The sequence below is a fragment of the Carcharodon carcharias genome, chromosome 3 (assembly GCF_017639515.1).
Source record: "Carcharodon carcharias isolate sCarCar2 chromosome 3, sCarCar2.pri, whole genome shotgun sequence".
Lineage (NCBI taxonomy): Eukaryota > Metazoa > Chordata > Chondrichthyes > Lamniformes > Lamnidae > Carcharodon > Carcharodon carcharias.
In genome coordinates this window covers 205,934,073-205,959,238 of record NC_054469.1, presented here as the reverse complement: position 1 = coordinate 205,959,238, position 25,166 = coordinate 205,934,073, and the positions used below count along the sequence as shown (strand labels likewise).

Here is a 25,166-nt window from a genome sequence, read left to right as displayed (position 1 = left end):
TTGAGATGCAACACATGGCTTCAAATTACTACTATCATAACTTTTAACAAATTCCAAACTAATCTCCATTAAGGCAACAGCAACTCACACACTTAACCAAACACCAGGCAATTCAAAATGAAGTTCTTTTCACTTTGGTTCCTGTGGAACCAGTTGGAGGCTTGCAACTGCCTTTTGATCTAACATTGCCTCTGCTCTGCACACCCAAAAACTGCGAAAGTTATACCTACCACTGCCCACTGTGTCAATTCTCATTTTATCAACAACCATTAAACTAAATCTCTCTAACAATAAAACCCCTTTCACAGTACCAATTTTATTAGTAATTATAAACGTATGGCTTAGTAACTACTAGATAAGTATCATTTTTCACCCCACTTCTTGAATGCTCCATTCAAAAATACAAATCCACGCTATCTCTCCTACATATCAAAACTAGTACGTAAAGCACCCAGGCTAGCTGACTTTAATCCAATTAAGACACACCCACAGAACAAACCTCTTACTCTAAAAGAAAAGTCTTTTCCAATAATATCATATACATCAATAGCTTCATGACACCCCATTATTGTCCAAGGTATGGAGAAAATGGAGTGGACGGTGGGGGGGTTGGGGGGAGGGGCCGTCATTTTTTTTTAAAAAGCCCTTTTCAATACAGCTCTCACTGTTAATCACTTCCCATTGTTAACCATTTTCCTACACCAGAGATTAACAGCAGGGGAAGGAACTTGGGATTGGAGGGTCACTCGCAAGGTCAGTATTTATTGCCCATCCTTAATTGCCCTCGAGAAGGTTGTCAGCCATCTTCTTGAACTGCTGCAGTCCATATGGTGTAGCAGCATCCACAGTGCTACTGGGAAGGTCGTTCCAGGATTTTGATCCAGTGATTGTGAAGGAACGGCGATATAGTTTCAAGTCAGGATGGTGTACCTTGGGAGGAGAACTTGGAGGTAGTGGTGTTCCCAAGTGTCTGCTGCCCTTGTCTTTCTGGGTGGTAGAGCTTGCAGGCTTGGAAGGTGTTGTCAAAGGATCCGTGGTGATTTGCTGCAGTGCATCCTATATATCAGTACATGTGGTGAAGGAAGGAAACGTTTAACATTGGTGAATGGGGTGCTGATCAAACGGGCTTTGTCCTGGATGATGCCAAGCTGTAAGTGTTGTTGGAGCCGCACTTATCCAGGAAAGTGGAGAGTATTCCATCACACTCCTGACTTGTGCCTTGCAGATGGTGGACAGACTCTGGGGAGTCAAGAGGCGAGTTACATTAAACTTACCAAGATTCTGAGGTGAGTATCAAGCTCAAGATACCAGCACCAAGGTCAGCGTCAGAGACGTTCTCCATGGGGCCCAAGCAATATAATTCTACCCATTAGAATTTAAGTTTCCAAGTAAAGACGCACCTGTTCACATGCACTTCCTCCAAATCCGATGCACAACAGTGGCAAACGTCTCAACATTCACCATTGTTGCCAATGGACGATCCAGGCCAATACATCCTTATGTGGCTCCGTGTCATACTCTGTTTATAATGCTCCTGTGAAGTGCCTTAGGACATTTCATTAACCACGCTATATTTATATAAGTCATTGTTCAGTATTGTCAATAAACTCTCAAAAAGATTTCCCTGCTTATGGCTCCTTATTCTGATGAGCAGTGTTCATGTCACTCAGATGTGAGCATTGAAGTTAAAACTGCAGGGCTAAGAGGAAAGAGAGTGGGGGGGGTGCAAAGTGGATAATTCTTTCAAAGAGTTGACACAGGTAGAATAGGCCAAGTCCTGTGCCATACCATTCGATGATCTGAACCTTCCTCCTCTTCATTCAAATGAAGGTGTGGCACATTCCTCCTCCGCCTCATTCCACAGAAATTGAAGTATCAAACATTTCTCAATTTGTCAGGAGCAGCCTCCAATGCACCCATCAAATCCACTGAAAACCAAAAACAACTGGAAGCTATAAATTTGACAATCAATTTTGATCTGGGTCTTATAATCAATGTTAGGACCCAATTTGCATATGCAAAGGTTTCTATTATACCTATTTTCAGCAGGGGCCACGCCAATGCAAAAGTCACTGGCTTCTAAATTGGTAGCACGCATACAGCTGGGGAAGATCACATGCAGAAAGTTGCCCAACAGCAAATTAATGCCCAAAAGACAGGCACGATAAATCTTTAATTGCTTCCAGTTGTGTATTAATACATCCAATAACAAAATATTCACTGAAGCAATGCAATAACATTTTTTGGCATCAAAACTTCAATTCATTTTACCTTGCAACCAAAGTTTCGGTTTGGTGTAGACGGAAAGGTATCAATTTAGCTCTTACTAGGACAAGAAGCACACCTTTGAGATTTAAAACAGGATTAGGCCATTCAGTCCCTTCAGCCTAACCCACTATCCAATTATATCATAATTGATCTGTACCTCAACTCTATTTACCCACATTTGTTCTATTTTCCTTAGCACACTTACTGAACAAAAATCTAATTCTTGAACATTTTCAATTCCTCCAGCTGTTTGGGGGAAGGAAATTTCAAAATCCCACTGCCCAGTGGGTGAGAAGTTTTTTTTGTGTCACCCCAAAATGGCCCATCTCTAACCATCATGTCCTCTTGTTCTGGATTTCCCACCAGAAGAAATAGTTTGTCTCTATCTACTCTATCTATCGTTTTAAAAACCTTGAACTATCACCCTTCAAGCAGTTCAGAGAAGGTTCATTTGACTGATTCCTGGGATGAGAGGGTTATCTTATGAGTAAAAGTTGAATAGGTTAGGCCTTTATCCATTGGAGTTTAGAAGAATGAAAAGCAATCTTATTGAAACACAAGATCCTGAGGGGACTTGACAGAGTAGATGCTAAAAGGATGTTTCCCCTTGGTAGACACCAGAACTAGGGACACAGTTTAAAAATAAAGGAGTCTCCCATTCAAGATGGAGCTGAGGAGAATTTTTTTCTCTCAGTGGGTCGTGAGTCTGTGGAGCTGTCTTCCCCAGACAGTGGAGGAGGCAAGGTCATTGAATATTTTTAAGGTGTGACACCTCTATTCCCCCTCCTTTCCACTCTGATCTCTGTCCTTGGTCTCCCACATTGTCCAGTGAACTCAGCTCAAGAAACAGTACCTCATCCTTTGATTAGGCACTTTACAACCTTCCGGGCTCACTATTCCCAATTCCGACTTCCCCCCACCACTCACGAAAAGATAGCAGATGCCAGTGTTGAATCTGCTGTTCATTTAATTTGCATTCTTTTCCTCCCCTGCACACCATTTTTCCTTACCTCAGAATTTGCTTCAAATAGTCGGTGAATTTTCGTCAGCATGAAACATCAGCTCCATTTCTCCCACAGCAGGTACTGCCTGGCCATGAATGTCATAATTTAATCTTTTATCCTTGCAAACTATTGCCCCATCTCCAACCTCACTTTCATCTCCTTGAATGTGTTATTACCTCTTAAACCGGTGCCGATCATGCCCTTAAGTCCAAGTCAAATCCCATCAAATCAGGCTTCGGCCCCTGCATTAGTACTGATACAGCTCTTAGTAAAGTCACAATTGATATCCTACGGAACTGTGACAAAGGTAATCTATTCTTCCTGATCCTACTCAACCTGCCTGCAGCCTTTGACATAGTTAGCTACGCCATCCTCCTCCAACACCTCTGTCATCCAGCTGGAACTGACTGCAATTACCTGGGTCATTCTGCGTCTATCCAGTCGTAACCATCGCAATGGCTACTTGGCCCCCTCCTATTTCTCATCTACATGCTTCCGCTCTGTGACATGATCTGAAAACACATCATCATGTAGTGACAGCAATTAGCTCTACCTCACCATGTCTCCCAACACCACCCCCGCCCGACTGTCTCTAAATTGTCAGACAGCTAGAACAGGATGAGCAAATATTTTCTCCAAATATCGTGAAGGCCAAAGCCATTGTTTTCAAAGCCCACCACAAACTCCCAAACACCCTAACCACTGACTCCATCCCTCTCGCTGACAACTATCTTGGGCTGAACCAGACCCATTTCACAATTTTGATGTCATACCTGAACCTAAGATAAACTTTTGGCTATATATCCTTGCCATTAATAAGATGACATTTTCCCACCTCCGTAACATTGCCTAACTCCATCCCTCCTTTAGTTCATCTGCTGCTGGAATCCTCATTCAAATCTTGGGTTACCTTGATACTTGACTATTTCAATGCACTCCTAATTGGTGTTCCATGTTTACCCTCCGTTAAATTGAGATCATCCAAATCTCTGCTGGCAGTGGTCTTAAGTTGCATGAAGTAATACTCATCAATAACTCCTCCATGGTCACTGATATACATAGGTTCCCAGTTAAGCAAAGGCCTCAATGGCCTTGCTGCCCACCCTTCACCCTCATCACCCATAATCTGTTCCAGCCCCAGAACTCTCCGAGAGAGTTCTTCCAATTCTAGCCTCTTGAGCACCCTAAATTTAAATCACCCCATCACTGCTGGTCATGCCTTCAGTTACCAAGGCCTGAAGCTCTGGAATTCTCTCCCTAAACCATGCCACTTCTCTTAGGGACACTCCTTAAAACTTCTTTCATTAGCTCCAACGTTTCCTTATGTGACTCAGTGTCAAATTTTGTTTGATCACACTCTCATGAAACACCCTGGGACATTTTGGGTTTAAGGTCCTACATAAATATAAGCTGTTGCTATTGTTACGCCCCAATATCATTCTGGTGAGTCTGCACTATAACCTCCTCCAAAGTCAATATATCCTTCCTGAGGTGCAGTGCCCTGTATAGATAAGCTGTGATCGAGGCTCTACAAATGAAGCATAGTTTGGTTGCTGTTGAATTCCCTTAGCAAAAAAAAAGGGCGGACTAGTTAAAAGCAAAATACTGCGTATGCTGAAAATCTGAAACAAAAACAAAAATTGCTGGAAAAACTCAGCAGGTCTGACAGCATCTGTGGAGAGAAAGACAGAGTTAACATTTCGAGTCCATATGACTCTTCTTCAGAACTGCAGGCTAATTAAGTCTTCACTGAAGTGCATCAATGCCCAGTCCTTAGTCCATTTCACTTTGAGTTACGTTTGTAACTAATACTCTCTCAGCTGATTAAAAAAAAGACAGATCTCTACTTTTAAACACAGGTCTCAAAAACAGGACTTGACAGAAACAAGTACTGCATGATCATAACGTGTAGCTTTAACGCTTCAGATATTAGCCTGTAGTTCAGTTCTATGATGTCTGTGGGGCTATTTCTTTTTATCAAATCAGACACCACCTTGAAACCACGGAATGTGGTCCAGTCACTTTAAAGATGCTTACGTTAGATAATTACGTTTTTGATTTTAAAGGAACAAGAGCTTACAAGTGCAGAATGTGGAGAATAGAGACATCAACAAGCATGGCAACAATAAGCAGAATTGGGTATTATGTACTAATTTCTGACTTCATCACTGAAACCATCAGTTCAAATTTAACAAAGATACTGAACAATAAACTGAAAGCAATATACTGCAGATGCTTAACAGCAACTGCGCTGCTCTGTTTGGGAGTTTCCAGCAAACACACTTCAACAGATATAACTGCAGTTTGCATCACTTACAGATGTGTTTTTTTTTTAAATCAGCACTGTTGCTCTTAATAGAACTTTAGACCACTGCTGGTTAGTTTTCTGGGAAGAGATAAAGTTCCTGCTGCTCAAGTTGTCTGAGTGGGAGGATACAACCACCTGCCTGTTGCAACCTGTTTTTCCATTGTTTAACAAGCATTTAGCTCTAGCCAGAGTTTTGTTTATAATATGTTCACTTACCAGAAGCCAATACTTCAGGGTTGTTCTCATCAAGACTTGTGCCCTCCTTTGGGGCTTCTTCATCATCCACTGGCAGAACAGTGAAGTTGGTCGGCATTTTTACACCATGTGTATGGGCTGCTGTGACTCTGCTCGACTAACTTGCTGCTTTAATTCTATTGCTTAGATCTCTGACCATGTGACCTGTTACCTTATATGGAAACCACCACACTCCACCCATCCTTGGCTGAACACTGTACTGATTCATGTTATTACTTCAGGTGTCCTGGTTTTGCTGTCTAAACTGAAGTCGGGAAGTTTCCACATCTACAAGTGGACCAGGCCAGAAGTTAAGTGTTGAATCCCAGTACTGCAGCCCACCAAATGGATAGCAGGGATATTTTGCAAAGCACACTTTTTTTTAAAAAAAGACATTTATTCTTTTCTTTTAAAAGAAGTTGATAAATTGATCATTCTTTCTATCCTTATAAACTTACAGGTATCAAAATAGCCCAATTCACCTTTCATTCTTACTTTACAAAGAGAACAGTCAAGAGTGAGGAACATAACAGGAGGCAAGGAATCATACAGGTCTTTAAATGGGAAAAATTCAACAAGCAAAAGTCTTTTAACAGTCATTCTTTATTTGGGAAGGATGCTCAGTAGACCAACAAAATCTGAAAAAATCACCAAAGGGCTGTTCTTTTCACAAGTTTCAGGTAGTGCCTTTAGTGCAGGAGGTAAACGTACCATTTGGGCATACAAATATCCGACTGCCAGAACTAACAGACGTACCACTGGTGTGTTAAGGCTAATTAGCATTGTGGTCACAAATCTTTACCCTCCCCCCTAGATCCTGGGACTAAATAGATGCAACACACTAAAACAAAAACAGAATTACCTTGAAAAACTCAGCAGCATCGATGGAGAAGAAAAGAGTTGACGTTTCGAGTCCTCATGATCCTTCAACAGAACTGAGTGAATCTAAGGAGACGGGTGAAATATAAGCTGGTTTAAGGTGGGGGCGGGGGGGCTTGGGTGGTGGGAGAGAAGCAGGGGGGTGGTGTGGTTGTAGGGACAAGCAAGCAGTGATAGGAGCAGATAATCAAAAGATGTCACAGACAAAAGAACAAAAGAACACAGAGGCATTGAAGGTGGTGATATTATCTAAATGAATGTGTTAATTAAAAATGGATCGTAGAGCACTCAAGGTATAGCTCTAGAGGGGGTGGGGTGGAAAGGCTAGCAGGGCATAAAAGATTTTTTTCAAAAAATGGAAATAGGTAGGAAAAAAAAAATCTATATAAATTATTGGAAAAAACAAAAGGAAGGGGGAAGAAACGGAAAGGGGGTGGGGATGGAGGAGGGAGTTCAAGATCTATAAAGTTGTTGAATTCAATATTCAGTCCGGAAGGCTGTAAAGTGCCTAGTCGGAAGATGAGATGCTGTTCCTTCAGTTTGCGTTGGGCTTCACTGGAACAATGCAGCAAGCCAAGGACAGACACGTGGGCAAGAGAGCAGGGTGGAGTGTTAAAATGGCAAGCGACAGAGAGGTTTGGGTCATTCTTGCGGACAGACCGCAGGTGTTCTGCAAAGCGGTCGCCCAGTTTACGTTTGGTCTCTCCAATGTAGGGAAGACCACATTGGGAGCAACGAATGCAGTAGACTAAGTTGGGGGAAATACAAGTGAAATGCTGCTTCACTTGAAAGGGGTGTTTGGGCCCTTGGACGGTGAGGAGAGAGGAAGTGAAGGGGCAGGTGTTGCATCTTTTGCGTGGGCATGGGGAGGTGCCATAGGTGGGGGTTAAGGAGTAGGGGGTGATGGAGGAGTGGACCAGGGTGTCCCGGAAGGAATGATCCCTACGGAATGCCGCCGGGGGGGTAAAGGGAAGATGTGTTTGGTGGTGGCATCATGCTGGAGTTGGCGGAAATGGCGGAGGATGATCCTTTGAATGCGGAGGCTGGTGGGGTGATAATTGAGGACAAGGGGGACCCTATTATGTTTCTGGGAGGGAGGAGAAGGCGTGAGAGCAGATGCGCGGGAGATGGGCCGGACACAGTTGAGGGCCCTGACAACAACTGTGGGTGGAAAACCTCGGTTAAGGAAGAAGGAGGACATGTCAGAGGAACTGTTTTTGAAGGTAGCATCATCAGAACAGATGCAATGGAGGCGAAAGAACTGAGAGAATGGGATGGAGTCCTTACAGGAAGCGGGGTGTGAGGAGCTGTAGTCGAGGTAGCTGTGGGAGTCGGTAGGCTTGTAATGGATATTGGTGGACAGTCTATCACCAGAGATTGAGACACAGAGGTCAAGGAAGGGAAGGGAAGTGTCAGAGATGAACCATGTGAAAATGATGGAGGGGTGGAGATTGGAAGCAAAATTAATAAATTTTTCCAAGTCCCGACGAGAGCATGAAGCAACACCAAAGTAATCATCGATGTACCGGAGAAAGAGTTGTGGAAGGGGGCCAGAGTAGGACTGCAACAAGGAATGTTCCACATACCCCATAAAGAGACAGGCATAGCCGGGGCCCATGCGGGTACCCATAGCCACACCTTTTATTTGGAGGAAGTGAGAGGAGTTGAAGGAGAAATTGTTCAGTGTGAGAACAAGTTCAGCCAGACAGAGAGTAGTGGTGGATGGGGATTGTTCGGGCCTCTGTTCGAGGAAGAAGCTAAGGGCCCTCAGACCATCCTGGTGGGGGATGGAGGTGTAGAAGGATTGGACGTCCATGGTGAAGAGGAAGCAGTTGGGGCCAGGGAACTGGAAATTGTTGATGTGACGTAAGGTGTCAGAGGAATCACGGATGTAGGTGGGAAGGGACTGGACAAGGGGAGAGAGAAGGGAGTCAAGATAACGAGAAATGTGTTCTGTGGGGCAGGAGCAAGCTGAGACGATCGGTCTACCGGGGCAGTTCTGTTTGTGGATTTTGGGTAGGAGATAGAAGCGGGCCGTCCGAGGTTGGGCGACTATCAGGTTGGGAGCTGTGGGAGGAAGATCTCCAGAGGAGATGAGGTCAGTGACAGTCCTGGAAACAATGGCTTGATGTTCAGTGGTGGGGTCATGGTCCAGGGAGGGGTAGGAGGAAGTGTCTGCGAGTTGACGCTCAGCCTCTGCGAGGTAGAGGTCAGTGTGCCAGACAACAACAGCACCACCCTTGTAGGCGGGTTTGATGACAATGTTGGGGTTGGACCTGAGGGAACGGAGTGCAGTAAGTTCAGAGAGAGACAGATTAGAATGGGTGAGAGGAGCAGAGAAATTGAGACGACTAATGTCACACCAACAGTTCTCAATGAAAAGATCAAGAGAAGGTAAGAATCCAGAGGGAGGGGTCCAGGTGAAGGGAGAATATTGGAGGTGGGTAAAAGGATCCGTTGAACGGAGAGAGGACTCCTGCCCAAAGAAGTGAGCACGGAGACGAAGTTGGTGGAATAAGAGTTCAGCATCGTGCCGAGCCCAAAATTCATTGAGATGAGGGCGAAAGGGTATGAAACTAAGTCCTTTGCTGAGAACTGAAAGTTCAGCATCGGAGAGGGGAAGGTCAGGCGGTATAGTGAATACACGGCCGGGGCTGGGATTGGAAGATGGGATGGGGACGGAGGGACAGGCAGGGGTGGAGGGTCCTAGATGGGTGTTGGTGTCAATGAGTTGTTGGAGCTTGAGTTCCTTAGCACTTGAGAGAAAGAGAAAAAGTTTCTTGTTGAGGCGTCAGATGAGACAAAGAATTAAATGAAACTGGGGGCATGCGCAGATTTGAAAAAGGGTACGGCGGTGCTGCTGGAGGAGAGGTCGAGTGTGTTCATATGGCGGTGCATGGCACTGAGTGTGGATCTCAGTACGTGATGGGAACAGCAGTCCGAGAAACGTTTTACGTCCCGAAGATACCTGTAATCCTGGGTGGGTTCGAAACAAGAGGGATGGAATTTCAGTTGAAATCCACGTAGGGTAAGTCGGAGACGGAGACAGTCACTGAGAAAGGAGATATGGCTGTGAAAGCGGGTTTTAGTAAACACCTTGTCAAACACCAGGAGAGAAATGGAAAGCAACGAAGATGAACAAGGCAAAAAAGAGAGATACGGAAATCTTGTCACAGAGAGGAACATTTTAACACTCTACCCTGCTCTCTTGCCCACATGTCTGTCCTTGGCTTGCTGCATTGTTCCAGTGAAGCCCAACGCAAACTGGAGGAACAGCACCTCATCTTCCGACTAGGCACTTTACAGCCTTCCGGACTGAATATTGAATTCAACAACTTTAGGTCTTGAACTCCCTCCTCCATCCCCACCCCCTTTCTGTTTCTTCCCCCTTCCTTTTGTTTTTTCCAATAATTTATATAGATTTTTCTTTTCCTACCTATTTCCATTATTTTTAAATCTTTTATGCCCTGCTAGCCTTTCCACCCCACCCCCACTAGAGCTATACCTTGAGTGCCCTACCATCCATTCTTAATTAGCACATTTGTTTAGATAATATCACCACCTTCAATGCCTCTGTGTTCTTTTGTTCTTTTGTCTGTGACATCTTTGATTATCTGCTCCTATCACTGATTGCTTGTCCCTACAACCACACCATCCCCCCCCCCCAACTTCTCTCCTCCCACCCAAGCCCCCCCCCGTCCCTCACCTTAGACCAGCTTATATTTCACCCCTCTCCTTAGATTCACTCAGTTCTGTTGAAGGGTCATGAGGACTCGAAACGTCAACTCTTTTCTTCTCCACCAATGCTGCCAGACCTGCTGAGTTTTTCCCAGGTAATTCTGTTTTTGTTTTGGATTTCCAGCATCCGCAGTTTTTTGTTTTTATTTAGATGCAACACACTAGTGCAGTTTCTTTCTGTCCTCAGAAAAGCAGACTGCGTGAAGGTGGGAAAAGAGATAAAAACAGATCTGGGTGGGGGGGGGTGGTGTGTGTTGATGCCGAGCGGGAAGGGAGAGGAGAAAGTCAAAGGGAAGAGAAAGATGAAAAGAAAATAGCTAAGAGGGGGTAGAGTTGCTCAAGTTCCAGATTGTCCTGGAGTCCAGGATTCAAGAGCAATCTCCCCAATTACTGCTGCAAGCACCCCAAAAGAAAAATCACGGGGGGCATGGGAAAAGAAAGTCGAACATCATCCAGTCAGATACCAAAGACTATTTACTTTCCAATTGACAGGGGAAGACAGTGCACCATGGGATGGATATGCCAGGTGACCAATAGCAGGAGAAGGGGATGGCAAATCAGGTGATGAAATGTCCCAGAATACATTCCATGAAGATTGGTAATCCTAGGAGAGGGTGAGAGAAGGGAAAGGCAAGAAGAAGAAAAAAATCAAAGGAGAGATGGATGAAAAAGAGGGAAAAAAGTGAAATGCAAGATTCTTCATTACTTCTTTGACACTTTTTCCAGACATCCTGAGATGTGAAAGTTAAATGTCCAAGTCAAAAGGAACTACTTTTGAAGAGCAGCCAGTTACACAGATAAGCACAACCATCAATTGGCAACAGTCAGAACCTATAAATTGCAATGATCTTAGCAACCTCCTTACCAGTTATTGGCATTTTAGCTGAAAATGCAAACTTATCCAGGATTTGCTATATTTGCACATCAGAATACTTGGCAATTGAAATTGGTGTTAAAGCATTGCACTAAAGGGATATAGCTCAAGTTCAAAAGAATAAGTTGAGCAAAAGAGTTCATGGAATTAGTCAGTCAGCATTAATCACCAAGCCTCACTCTGAGGAAGAGTGAACAAGAAATCACAGCTCAAGTGTTCAAAGGCATAGGTGTCGTCAAAATTTAGCTATGTGATTTAACATTAATACTGTTGACGTCACCTATGTGGCCCCCTGAACTACAGTACATAAATAGGCTATACATGACAGTAATATAAAATTGAAGTTTTGTAAATGCTGCCACTTAAGAGCAATAGGACTCAGTGTAAAACTCAAGGATGGAAAAGAAATTGGTCCTAGAGTAGAAATCAATAGATACTCAATATAGGAGTAAAGCTATGTCAGTGATGAGGGTGGTGTTAAACTGGTTAGACTGCCCCAGAGACTAATAATAGGACCCAGGTCACTTGGATGCTGGTGTCACTTACAAGGCTGGCTTTAATTGCCCATCCCTTGGTGCCTGTGAATAGATGGCAGTGAGTTGCCCAAATGCCACAGCATCTGTACGGTCAAGGTATACCAACAGCCATGTAAGGTTAGGAATTTGAGAATTTAGACCCAGCAACAATGAAGGAATGATGATTTTTTTTTAAATATTCGTTCATGGGATGTGTGCATCATTGGCTAAGCCAGCATTTATCGCCCACCCCTAATTGCCCTGTTCAGAGGGCATTTAAGAGTCAACCACATTGCTGTGGGTCTGGAGTCACATGTAGGCCAGACCAAGTAAGGGCAGATCCCATTCCCTATAGGGCATTAGTGAACTGGATAGGTTTTTATGACAATCAGCAATGAGTTTCGTGGTCATCATCAGACTTTCAACTCCAGGTTTTTATTGAATTCAAATTTCACCATCTGCTGGGGTGGGATTCCATCCCAAGTCCCCAGAGAATTACCCTGGGTCTTCTGGAATACTAGTCCAGTGGCTATGCCACCGCCAGTAGTACAGAACTCAAGTATTGCTGAGGAAAGAGACATGCTTGGTCAAGATATTCATCTTGAATTCATCAGGACAGATCACAAGATTACCAATCGTAGAGGGAACAACGCCTCTACCAAAATCAATTTGCTAACCAATCAGCACTCTCTTCTCTTGCAGTATAAACTGTTGTTCCCTTTATTGTGGGTAATCTTGCGATCTGTCCCGAGTGCAAGATGAAAAGCTTAAACAGCATGTCTCTTTTTTTCAACAATGATATATGTCCAAATCGAATGGTGTCCAAGTTGGTGTTCCAACACATTTGCAGCCCTCTTCCTTTGATGTGGTGGTGGTGGTGGTGGAGGCCGTGGGTTTGGGAGTTTCTGTAACACATCCTGTAGATTCACATTCTAGTCAGTGTTGCACTAGTAGATGGACTGTTAATCAAATGGACTGTTTTGGATGGTGTCAAGCTTCTTGAGTGATGTTGTATATAATGCAATCACAAGACACAGAGGTAGATTTTCCATTTGCTGCCTGAGCATAAAACTGGCATTGTGTACTAGATCCTTGGTCAGGTTAGCAGAAAAGTAGCAAATGGAATTCAACCCAAAGAAAAGTGTGAGGTGATGCATTTCAGGAGGTCAAGCAAGGCAAAGGATTAAATAATAAATGGGAGGATACCGAGAGGTGTAGAGGAGGTCAGGGACCTTAGAGTGAATGTCTACAGATCCCTGAAGGTAGCAGGACAGGTCAACAAGGTGGTTAAGAAGCCATATAGAATCCTTTTATTAGCTGAGGCATAGAATATAAGAGCAAGGAAGTTTTGCTGGGACTGCATATATTAGTTAGGTTGCAACTTGAGTACCGTGTGCAGTGGTGGTCACCTCATTGCAGAAAGGATGCAAATGCATTAGAGGGAGTACAAAGGAAATTTTCGAGGATGTTGCCAGGACTGGAAAATTGCAGGAGGAAAGGTTGGATAGGCTGGGGTTGTTGTCTTTGAAACAGAGGAGGCTGAGGGGAGATGTACAAAATTGTGAGGGGCCTGGATAGAGTGGATGGGAAAGGCTTACTTACTTTAGCAGAGAGGTTAGTGACGAGGGCACATTAACTTAAAGTGATTGGTAGAAAGATTAGAGGGGATATGTGCAAACATTTTTTCAAACTGAGGGTTATAGGAATCTGGAACTCACTGCCTGAAAGGGTTTCTGCCTAGAGGCAGAAACACTCAACTCATTCAGAAAGGTAACCTGCAGGGCTATGGGCCAAATGCTGGAAACTAGGATGAGGCTGGGTGGCTTGTTTTTCAGCCAATGCAGACGCAATGGGCCATGTGGCCTCTTTCTGTGCCTTAAACTTTCTATGATTGTTTTGTGGATCAAAGTCAATGGAAAAGAAAATTAGGCAGTTCTGTAACAGGTAACTGACCTTACGCCAGTTATATGTTGAGTCAATAAGTTTAAAATCTATTCTGTGGTTTAAAAAGTTAGAATCCCACAGTAGCTGTAGAACTTGCTTTTCCTTTCATCACCAATTTCTTCTATTCTCATCTCAAGCTTAAGCACTTGAGTGCCAGCAGATTATTTGGTCATGACAAGACATCATGGCAGGACCTGATTCCATTCGCCCTCGATATTCATAATATGTACATTCTCAGGGAAGACACTGATCAGGATGGATCATTGGCTGATATCCTTCCCTCATCCAGGTGCACGAGGAAACACTAAATGAGAGCAACCAAGATCAGCTACACAGACTGGGGAATGATCCAGAGGCTTTCCCATCGGAATGGCTCAAATACTTAAAAATTGTTAAGTTTTAAGGTTGGCAGAGCTCAATTTCATTTTTAAACCATTTATCTAGAAATCTTTCAAAATTAACAAATCACAGGATTATTACAGATGAGCAAGGCCATTCCGTCCATCCAAATTCATCCATCCAAAGAGATCCTATCTAATTAGTTGGAAGATTAAAGGGTTTTAACTTCACTTCTCTATCCAGGAGTCTGTTCATGTTGTGTGTAAGAATATCCTAATATTTATCCTCATGTGCTTTTTCCTAGATTTGATCTACATACTCTCAGTCCCTCTCAACAATTTAAAATATTTTTAGATTTACCTTCTCCATACCATTTACTAGCCTGTATAATGTTATAAGATCACCTCTCAGACACCAGTTTCCAGGCTGAAAAACAAGTCGGTTCCATTTTTGCTCAAAATGCAGACTCGTTACACTAGCAGACTCATGACACCAGCAAAAAGCCTTTGTGGCTCTTCTGGATACCGCCGCCACTTTGTTAACATTTGCCTCGTGTCACTACAATTAAAAGCACAATACTGTATTCAGGTACAATCTGATAAGGGTGCTGTGCAGCTCCAGAATTATATTCTGTGTGGTTACGCAGCTCAGTTTGATCTACTAAGACTCTAAGATCAAATCACAAATTGATTTAATTCTATACAATAGAAACATCTCCTCTAGGAAAAATCGTGCACATGAATCAAAAGAAAAAAAAATGCTTTCATTTCTAAATTTAAAAGAAAATGTAGAAAACAGCAGGTCAATCAATATTTATAAAGAGAAAAAATTGGTTTAGACTCTTTAATGTAACTGAAAATTAGAAGAGCAGAGGGTCACTTAATCTAACTAAACAGCATAGTTTGGGAACTTGAGAATAAAAAGTCAAGAATCAGGAATGCTGATCCATGTCAAAAAAGAACTTGAATTAATGTAGTGCCCATCATGCCTTCAGGATGTCCCAAAGTGCTTTACAGCCAATGAAGTGCAGTCACTGTTTTAATGTTGGAAACATGGCAATTAATTTGCAGAGAGAGAGCTCCCATAGCCATATGATAATGGCAAATAATTTGTTGTAGTGATGTTGGTTGAAGGGCAAGTAGTGACCAGAGCACCAGGGAGAACTCCCTTGCTCGTCTTCAAATAATGCCATGGATTTTTTTCAAAAAGGACAACACCTTCTACTATCAGGACAGTCAGCCTAAATTTCATACTCAAATTCCATAACCCTCTGAGATTTTCAATGGAGTGGATATAGTTTTAAATTTAGAAAGCTGGAAAGAGGTGAAGTCCTATGGATGTTGTGTAAAGATCATTTCAATGATTTGAGATTTCTCTGATTCTCTTTACCCTCCCCCTTTATTTTGTTCACTATACCAAGGAGCTCACTTAATCTGTCAGTTCTGATGAAGCATCCACATTTATAACATTAGTCAGCCTGTTTTCTTCACAGATTCTCAAGCCTGCTATCCTTTCCTTCCCTTTTATGTCAAATATATCTTCACAGAAAGGGACATACTTAGAAAGGAATGATTACTCAAATCTAGCAATGATGTTGAATGATTCTCCTTTAAGCTGCTATATGATTTTGTACTGGATGCCATATTTATCAAAAAAGATGGTATCTAGCATGCTGCGCAGCAATTGGCACCAATGCCCAAATCTTGCTGAGGTCAATTCTGAAAACAAAATTGTGTAATTTCCAAACAAGATTATTAATAATAATAATATAAAACAAAAACAGAATTACCTGGAAAAACTCAGCAGGTCTGGCAGCAGAGAAGAAAAGAGTTGACGTTTCGAGTCTTCATAACCCTTCAACAGAACTGACTGAATGTTAGAAGAGGGGTGAAATATAAACTGGTTTAAGGTTGGTGTGGGGGGAGTGGGGAGGAGGAGAGAGAAGTGGGGGTGGGGGGGGGGGGGGGGGGGGGGGGGGGGGGTGGGGTAGTAGGTGGTGTGGTTGTAGGGACAAGCCAGCAGTGACAGGAGATAAATAATAATCTCAACTGGCATACTGTATTCTCTGTACCAGTTACAGAGCAGTACCAACCATGCAGAAAATAGGCAACCCATCCATGTGGAGGATAAAATTAACAATGCATGCAGAACAAGAATAATAAAAGAATTTAGGAAGCTCAGTGGCGTAAAATGCACACTTCTGAGCTTTCCTTTGCCTATTACCAGACTCCATTTCAAAACATCTCTTCTAAAAACTCCATCAAAATCTAACCATCAGCAAATCTTGCTCATTATGTAACTCAAATTAAAGGAGACAATAAACAAAGCAGCATATTAGAAATATCCAAAAAATATTTGGAACTCCAATTACGTTAATACACTTCTTCAACCACCTTCAGAGGATGAGAGATAAAAGACCCAGTTAAACCTCATGCAGAATACAATGCCCAGTTCTGGTCACCTCATACAAACTGGGATAGATGCCCCAGGTAAACAAGTACAGGAGCAGGATTAATACTGATTTTAAAAGTCTTTGGGTATCACAATACCCTCAGTGAGGGGCCTTTTTTACTCTAGAAAAGCAAGGAGACCTTTTTTAGAATTAATTAAAATGATGAAAAAAGACCGGACTGTCCATGTGGATATATTATTTGAATTCCACAGCAATAAGTCTATGCCAGTGTTTATGCTACATACAAGCTTCTTCCCAGCTTACTTCGTTTCACCCTATCAACATGTTCTCCATTCCTTTCTCACTCACACACTTAGCTAGCTTCCCCTTAAATGCACCAATACCTTAACCACTCATATGGTGGTTGCACATTCTCACCACTCTTCAAGTACAGAGGTTACTCCTGAATTCCTAACTGGGTTATTAGTGACTATTTGTGGCCTATAGCTTTGGACACTCCCACAAATGCAAACCTCTCCTCTACCCTAATTCAATCCTTCATAATTTTAAAGGTCTCTATTAGATCATGTCTCAGACTCCTCTTTTCTAGAGAAAAGAGCCTGAACCATTTAAATCTTCCTTCTCAGTTCTGGTATTACCTTTATAATTTCTCCCCTACTTTCTCCAGTGTTTCCATATTCTTTCTGCAATATGGTGGTCAGAACTGTACACAGTACTCAACATTCTCTAACCAAGGTCAATGTATCTTTTCTCTCTCTCAAGAACCTCATTGCTCTGGTTATAGTTCTTATGGCTTAGCTGACCTTGGATTTCAAAGTCCAAATCGTCTATGTAAATAGTCAACAGTACCTATTACCTATACCTATTACTGAAGAATACCATTTCCCACTTTCTACCAGTCTAAGTAGCTTCCTTTAACATCAGCTTCATAATATGATTGAACTGTACATTCGTTTTGAGGGAGAAACGAGTGCATCCAAGACTAGTATTTTAAACTTAAGAGTGATTATGAGGGCATGAATGCAGAACTAGCTATAGTGAACTGGCAAATGAGGTTAAAAGGATATGTCAATAGAGGTTCAATGGCAGACATTTGAAGGGATATTTCAGAATACACAGAATATACACTTTCCAATGAGAAAGAAAAATTCCAAGGGGAGGGACCACCATCCGTAGTTAACTAAAAAAGTTAAAGACAGTATCAAACTTAAAGAAAAAGCATATAATTATGCAAAGATGGGTGGCAGGTCAGGAGATTGGAAAGAATATAAAGAACAAAGAATGACAAAAAGGTTAATAAGGAGGGGAAATTAGAGTATGAGAGAAAGCTAGCTAGTAATATAAAGATAGACAGTAAGAATTTCTATAGATATTTAAAAACTTAACAAAATGAGCATGGGTCCAATAGAAAGTGCGTCTGGGGAACTGATAATGGAAAGTAAGGAGATGACGGCTGAATTAAATAGGTATTTTGCTTCAACCTTCATTATAGAGGACACAAGTAACACCCCAGAAATAGCTGTAAATCAGAAAATGGAAGGGAGAGAAGAACTCAGGGACAATTACATTAATCATTGAGCAAATTGTTGGGGCTGTGGGCTGACAAATCTCCAGGTCCAGATGGACTTCACCCTAAGGTCTTGAAAGAAGTGAATATTGTGATAGTTGATGCATTGGTTTTCATTTTTCAAAATTCCCCTAGATTTGGGCAAGGTTCCATTAGATTGGAAAATAGCAAATATAACTCCTTTATTCAAAAAGGGAGGGAGACAGAAATGAGGAAACTACAGGCCAGTTAGCCTAACATCTGTCATAGGGAAAATGTTAGAAGCTATTAGTAAAGATGTTATAGCCAGGCACTTGATTCAAGGCAATCAGACAGAGTCAACATGGTTTTGTGAAATGGAAATCATGTTTAACCAATTTATTGGAGTTCTTTGAAGGAGTCACATGTGTTTTGGATAAAGGTGAACTGGTGGATGTACTGTGCTTAAATTTCCAGAAGGCATTTGATAAAGGTACCACCTCAAAGATGATTGCGTAAAATAAAAGCCCATGGGGTAGGGGTGACATATTGGCATGGATAAAAGATTGGCTAGCTAACAAGAAGCAGATGCTTGGCATAAATTATTTGTTTTCTGGTTGGCAGGATGTGATGAGTGGTTTACCACAGGGATCAGTGCTAGGGCCTCAACATTTTATAACTTATAAAAATGACTTAGACAAAGGGACCAAAGGAATGGTTGCTACATTTGCTGATGACACAAAGATAGATAGGAAAATAAACCATGAAGAGGACATAAAGAGGATGCAAAATGACATAGATAGGTTAAGTGAGTGGGCAAAGATCCAGCAAATAGAATATGAAGTGTGAAAATATGAAACTGTCCATTCTGGCAGGAAGAATAAGAACAACAAGTAATTAGGAAAGCTAATAGAATGTTATCATTTATTGTGAGGGGTATTGATTGCAAAAGTAGAGAGGTTTTGGCATGGTTGCACAGGGCACTGGAGAGACCACATCTGGAGTATTATCTCCAGTACTGGTCTCCTTATTTAAGGAAAGATCTAAATGCATTAGCAGTTCAGAGAACATTTACTAGACTAGCACCAGGAATGGGTGGGTTGTCTTATGAGGAAAGGCTGGACATGTTAGACTTGTACCCACTGGAATTTAGAAAAGTAAGAGGCAACTTGATCGAAACCTTTAAAGCTCCTGTGGAGTCTTGACAGGGTGGATATGGAGAGGATGTTTCCTCTTGTGGGAGAATCTAAAACTAAGGGTCACTGTTTAAAAGTGAGGGGTCACTCATTTAAGGCTGAGATGAGGAGAATTTTTTCACCCTCAGAGGGTCATGAGTCTTTGGACCTCTCTTCCTCAAAAGGCGGTGGAAACAGAGTCTTTGAACATTAAAGGCAGAGCTAGACATATTCTTGATTAACATGGTGGTGAAAGGTTGTGGGGATAAGCAGAAATGTGGAGTTGAGATTATAGTCAGATCAGCCATGGTGTTATTGAATGGTGGAGCAGGCTCAAGGGGCCAAGTAGCCTACTGCTGCTCCTAATTCATATGTTCGTACATATGTATGCACTTTGACAAAGTTGGAGCAGATAGATTAAGGGGACAAATGGCAGAATGATTAGCAAATGTTACAAGACAAAGTCTATTATGAGATACCTTATCAAAAGCCTTTTGAAAGCCCACGTATATTACATGTATCACATTACAATTGTCTACTCTTCTTTGTTACTTCTTCAAACGAAGCATTCAATAAGATTAGTCAACAATGACCTTCTCTTTTGAAATCCATTGCTGCCTATTCTTTATTATATATTTGATTTCTAAAAGGTTACACCTTTGAGTAAAGATTCCAATATCTTTCCTACCACCAACATGAAGCTAACTGGTCTGTGGTTCCCTGGATTTGTCTCATCTTCCTTTTTGAATATAGGAATATTAGCTGCCTGGCAGACTAATTCTGGGGAGGGTGGGGGACTAACAGATCATCAGTACTTGAATTAGTGAAGTGAGACCTAATCCTAAAATCACAGCTTAAACTTAACCTCTCACCAGCTATTCGCACATTTTTGGTTAAGTTGAGCGCTTAATTCATGTGCTGCAATCAGTCCTACAAATCTTTAAGATATCTGCACTCCTAATTCCAATCTTTTGAACATCCCTGATTTTAATCACTCCACCACTGGTGGCTATGCCAACAGCTACGTAGACCCAAGCTCTGGAATTCCCTCCCTCAAGCCACTCTGCCTCGCCATCTCACATTCTGCCTTTAAAAGACTCCTTACAGCCAAACTCTGACCAAGCTTCTGGTTACCTACCCTACTATCATCTTATATGGCTCATATTTTGTTTTATAAGGTCTCTGAACTACCATGCCACATTTCATTATGTCAAAGGCGCTATTTAAATACAAGTTGTTGTTATTGTATCCATTGCTTAAAGTCTGACCAGAACTTCCCTCCTGTGCTGCCATTTTCACACACTGCTATGCTCCTCTACTCTGCATATAAATACCATTTTAAATTTTACAGGAATAGAAACTGAATTCCGTCACCTGATGTTGGATGGTACTCTGCTTGACAGAGGTTTGAAGGACTGCCCATTAGGATTGCTAACACTAGTTGGTGACATTCCTGGAGGTTTTGTCACATGACATTCTGACTATGCAAAGCATGATCACATACATCACATGGCTATTAAAAGTGTTATTTCATTTACCTTCATGGTTGGCTTCCGTGTATTTGAGTATTTTTGCTTATGGTTTCGAGCCAGCAACTGTTGCACAAGATATTCCAAGGCCAGCTGTGAGCATACAAAGATGGGAAACTGAGAAATTACAGCACACAAGAAAGCCTTGAGCCCCGAGAGCTGGCGCTCTCCACCTGGTAACTTCCAGATCCCTTCATATTGCTTCTTTTCCGATATCAATGTGAAAGGGAAGGGGATAAATATTAGTCTCTAACTGCTCGCTGACGCTCAGTTTGGGTTCCGCCAGGGTTAATCCGTTTCTGACCTCATTACATCCTTGGTTCAAACATGGACAAAAAAAAGAGCTGAACTCCAGAGGCAGGGTGAGTGACTGACCTTGACATCAAGGCAGCATTTGACCAAGTGTGGCATCAAGGAGCCCTGGTCAAACTGGAGTCAATGGGAATCAGGGGGAAAAAAACTCTCTGCTGGTTGGAGTCATACCTAGCATAAAGGAAGATGGCTGTGGTTCTTGGAGATCAGTCATCCCAGTTCCAGGACATTACTGCAGGAGTTCTTCAGGGTAGTGTCCTCGGCCCAACCATCTTCAGCTGCTTCATAAATGACCTTCCTCCCGTCATAAAGGTCAGAAGTGGGGATATTCGCTGATGATTGCGCAATGTTCAGCACTATTCTGACTCCTCAGGAACTAAAGCAGTCCGTGTCCAAATGCAGCAAGAGCTGGACAATATCCAGGCTTGGGCTGACAAGTGGTAAGTAACATTTGCACCACAGAAGTGTCAGGCAATGCCCCTCCCCAACAAGAGAGAATCTAACCGTGCTCCTTAACATAAAAAGGCGTTACCATCCCTGAATCCCCCGCTATCAACATCCTGGGGGTTACCATTGATCAGAAGCTGAACTGGATTAGCCATAAAAATACTGTGGCGATAAGAGCAGGTCAAAGGCTAGGAATCCTGCGGCGAGTAACTCACCTCCTACACGGCACAAGTCAGGAATGTGATGGAATACTCTCCACTTGCCTGGATGAGTGCAACTCCAACAATACAAGAAGCTGAACACCATCCAGGACAAAGCAGCCCAATTGATTGGCACCCCATCCAGAAACAATCACTCTCTCCACTACTGACACACAGTGTACCATCTACTAGATGCACTGCAGAAACTCACCAAGGCTTCTTAGGCAGCACCTTCCAAACCCACAACCACTACCATCCAGATTGCAGAAGGACAGCAAATACATGGGATCACCTGGAAGTTCCCCTCCAAGCCACTCACCATCCTGACTTGGAAATATATCGCCGTTCCTTCACCATCACTGGTTCAAAATCCTGGAACTCCGTCCTTAACACCACTGAGTGTATGTACCTACACCACAGGGATTGCAGTAGTTCACCACCACCTTTTATAGGGCAGTTAGGGATAGGCAACAAATGCTGGCCTAGCCAGTAACAGCCACATCCTGTAAATGATTTTTCTTTAAAATGGCCATATGCGATCAAAGATTCCACAGATTAAACAGCTTTTCCTTCACCTCCATCAGTTCTTCCACGTTAATTGTTTCCACTCTGTTGTTGCTTTGCTCCTGTACCTGCAAATAATAATGGTACCACCACTATCCCTGCAGAAGCCCCAATCTGCCAGACTATTTTCTTTCACTCCCCATTCTCTATCCCTCTCCCAATGGCCATTTCAGGAGCACCCCTTCCCACTTTAGACCAAGGACACAATGTTGACAGCCATGATTCCACACTCTCCAGCCCTATTCCAAATGCATTCCTTGTGGTTGCAGTGCTCTTAAGAGGGTGATATCACACAGTAGGAGTGCACTGCGGCAGGATATTATCACTACATTATAATCTCCATAGAAAATTCAATTATCTCCCAGGCTGCTCATGGCAGTGCCCCAGAGACCCAAGCCCTATTTTGCAAGTGTATTGTCAATCCAGAAGTGTGTATCCCTATGCCTGGTGCAGTTTCTTGTGTGATAGGCATTCCTTTTTCTCAGCAACCATAGCATCAGAGAAACTCCTCCAGCCTTGGGATAGGGCCACAAAAGCATTCAATTGCAGAGATGGAGCAGTTTGTGGCTAGAAATCCTCATTCCACAAAGGGTGTTTTTTTCAACTGTGGCCACCTCACAGTTAACTTGCACGTGTCCCAATTGACATTGCGAACGGATTTGGTGCTTTGAGGGTTGCCTGGTTTGTAACTTCTGCATCTCCATAGTTTCAAGGTGCAGCGTGTACCCATTACAATGCAAGAACTTTGGGACGGTCACTAAGTGTCCTTTATTTTTGCAGGTGTTCAACTGTCCAGGTTTCACTGCATACAGTAGTGCCTCCGTTCTGTCTTTCTTAGCTTCTTTGAGTATATATGGATGCAATCCGTCTGGGTTGGTGGGATTTATACTCTCCCTCCCATCTTAAATGCTCGATTTCTTCATCTAATGCCATGTCCAATTTTTAGTCTTCCTGGTAAAAACTGAAGTAACTAATCAATATTTCTGACATTTCACAGTTTATCCTGTGTGTTCCTTACTGATCCTGTCCTAATTTTCCTTTTGTTATTGATGGGTCTATAAAAGTGATTCTTTTTATACTCTTTGTTAATTTCATATAGCAATTCCTCTTCACCTTTGGAACTGTATCGGCTTGTTTCTTTCTTCATCCATTGTGTTACAGTTTCAGCGAGTTTGTTCTAGTTTTGCTTTTTAGCAGAATATGTTTCTCTTTAATGTTTAGAAAAATTCCCACCATTACACGCCAACATTTTTCCAGTTCCCCAGTTCTATCCTCCTCTCCTTCAATGTCATAGAGGTTAGACTTATACCATCAGAACCTGATTTTTGCACAGTAACGAGGCCCTCACTGTGAACAGGCAAGGGAACACACCTCCTGAAACCCAGAAGTTAAAATAGCAGCTGGTACAAATGCAGCAGCACAGAAAAATAGGAATAGGAATAGGCCATTCAGTCCTTCTAATCCATTCTGCCACTGAATTCAATTAACATTGAACTTCCACTCTACAAAGCTCACAGATTTCTAAATTTAAATAAAAGACATTCAATGACACAGGCCTTCGGCAATTCCCTCTCCTGCCCTGCCCACGGATTTGATAACCAATTTTACCACGAAAGGTGCACTGTATGCAGTTTGTAGGTCAATAATAAACATTGAACCGCTTCAATGATATTCCTTAAAGGGGCTGTCAGATGACATGGCAAACAACTTTCAACCATTCAGCTGCCAACTGAAGGAAAAGCAGGTGATTGCAAGGTATGCTAACAAAAGGTATTTTGAGGAAGATAATTTACACATCATGCACTTTCACACACACCCATGCAGATGCAGCACAGGGTGCTGTCTTCACAGTAAGATTTTTAAAAACAATGCACATTCAGTTCTATTTACTTAAACGTGAGCCAGCAGATTGAAACTTCCTTTCTTGTAGCTTTATCTGACCTTATTAATGTGCATTTGGAAGACATGAAAAATTGTGTGAACACTAAAGCTACTTCAAGCCAGCTTAAAGTATAATGATCCTGATAGCAGGCTTCTGGAAGGTTCGCTCGCAAAATTAAAAGTTACAATTTTCCTTTAAGATTGAATGATAGATCAGGACATTGTTCAACTTTTTGAACAAAAAGCCTCCCACCATCACTGACATCAAAAAAAGATTGCACAAGGAGTACATCCACATTTCACATTAGTCAGCAAGCAGACACCCTGTAGGTTTGTTTAGAACGTCTGGGTCATGGACTGATTGCCAAGTGAAAATTGTGACTGGCTTCTCAGGGGAACTGGATGTGAAATCTAAAAAAGGTGGTGGTCATGGTTGGGGGCCAATCAGGCAACCCTCAAAGCACCAAATCTGTTCGCAATTGAGGTCTCAGCTCCAGGGCGTTACTGCAGGAGCTCCTCAGGGTAGTGTTTTGGCCCAACCATATTCATCAATGACCTTCCCTCCATCGTAAAGTCAGAAATGGGAAGTTCGTTGATGATTGCAGTGTTCAGCACAATTCACGACTCCTCAGATACTGAAGCAGTCAGTATATTGTTATGAAGCCGTGTTATGTAAAATATTTTACTTTATAATGTCATTAGCAGGACAGAACTATGTTTTGAACTTTTAGAAAAGAACACTTTTCTTAAGCATAGGACACTGGCGTACAGCAGCTACTATGTTGCATTTGCGAAGGAACCAAACTGCTTTTAATGGAGTGTCTATGGAACTCAAGGTCATGTGATCCAGCTCTTGGGAATAAAAAAGAAACTGGATTTATGATAGTCAGACTGCCACAGGGGCAATAGTCTTGCCCCTCTCTCTCTTCTGAAACCTCTCTCATCAAAGTCGAGCTGTTTGTGATTTGGAAAACCCACCATAAGTCCTCATTGCTGCAAACCAAGAGTTCTTAAAGG

The 25,166-nt window shown here is 42.4% G+C and overlaps 1 protein-coding gene across 2 annotated transcripts in view; it reads right to left on the bottom strand.

The window, feature by feature from the left end:
- Positions 1 to 25,166, bottom strand: part of LOC121275944 (solute carrier family 12 member 7-like) — a 465,011-nt gene that overhangs the window by 362,255 nt on the left and 77,590 nt on the right. Inside the window, exon 1 of one of the 2 annotated variants that reach the window (XM_041183839.1) lies at positions 5,797 to 5,948. The exons of the other annotated variant lie outside the window; for it this stretch is intronic. Coding sequence (XP_041039773.1) covers positions 5,797 to 5,893 — 97 coding nt within the window. The 5' untranslated portion in view covers positions 5,894 to 5,948. Of the gene's footprint in view, positions 1 to 5,796; positions 5,949 to 25,166 lie in introns of those variants that run through there. 2 annotated transcript variants of the gene reach the window in all.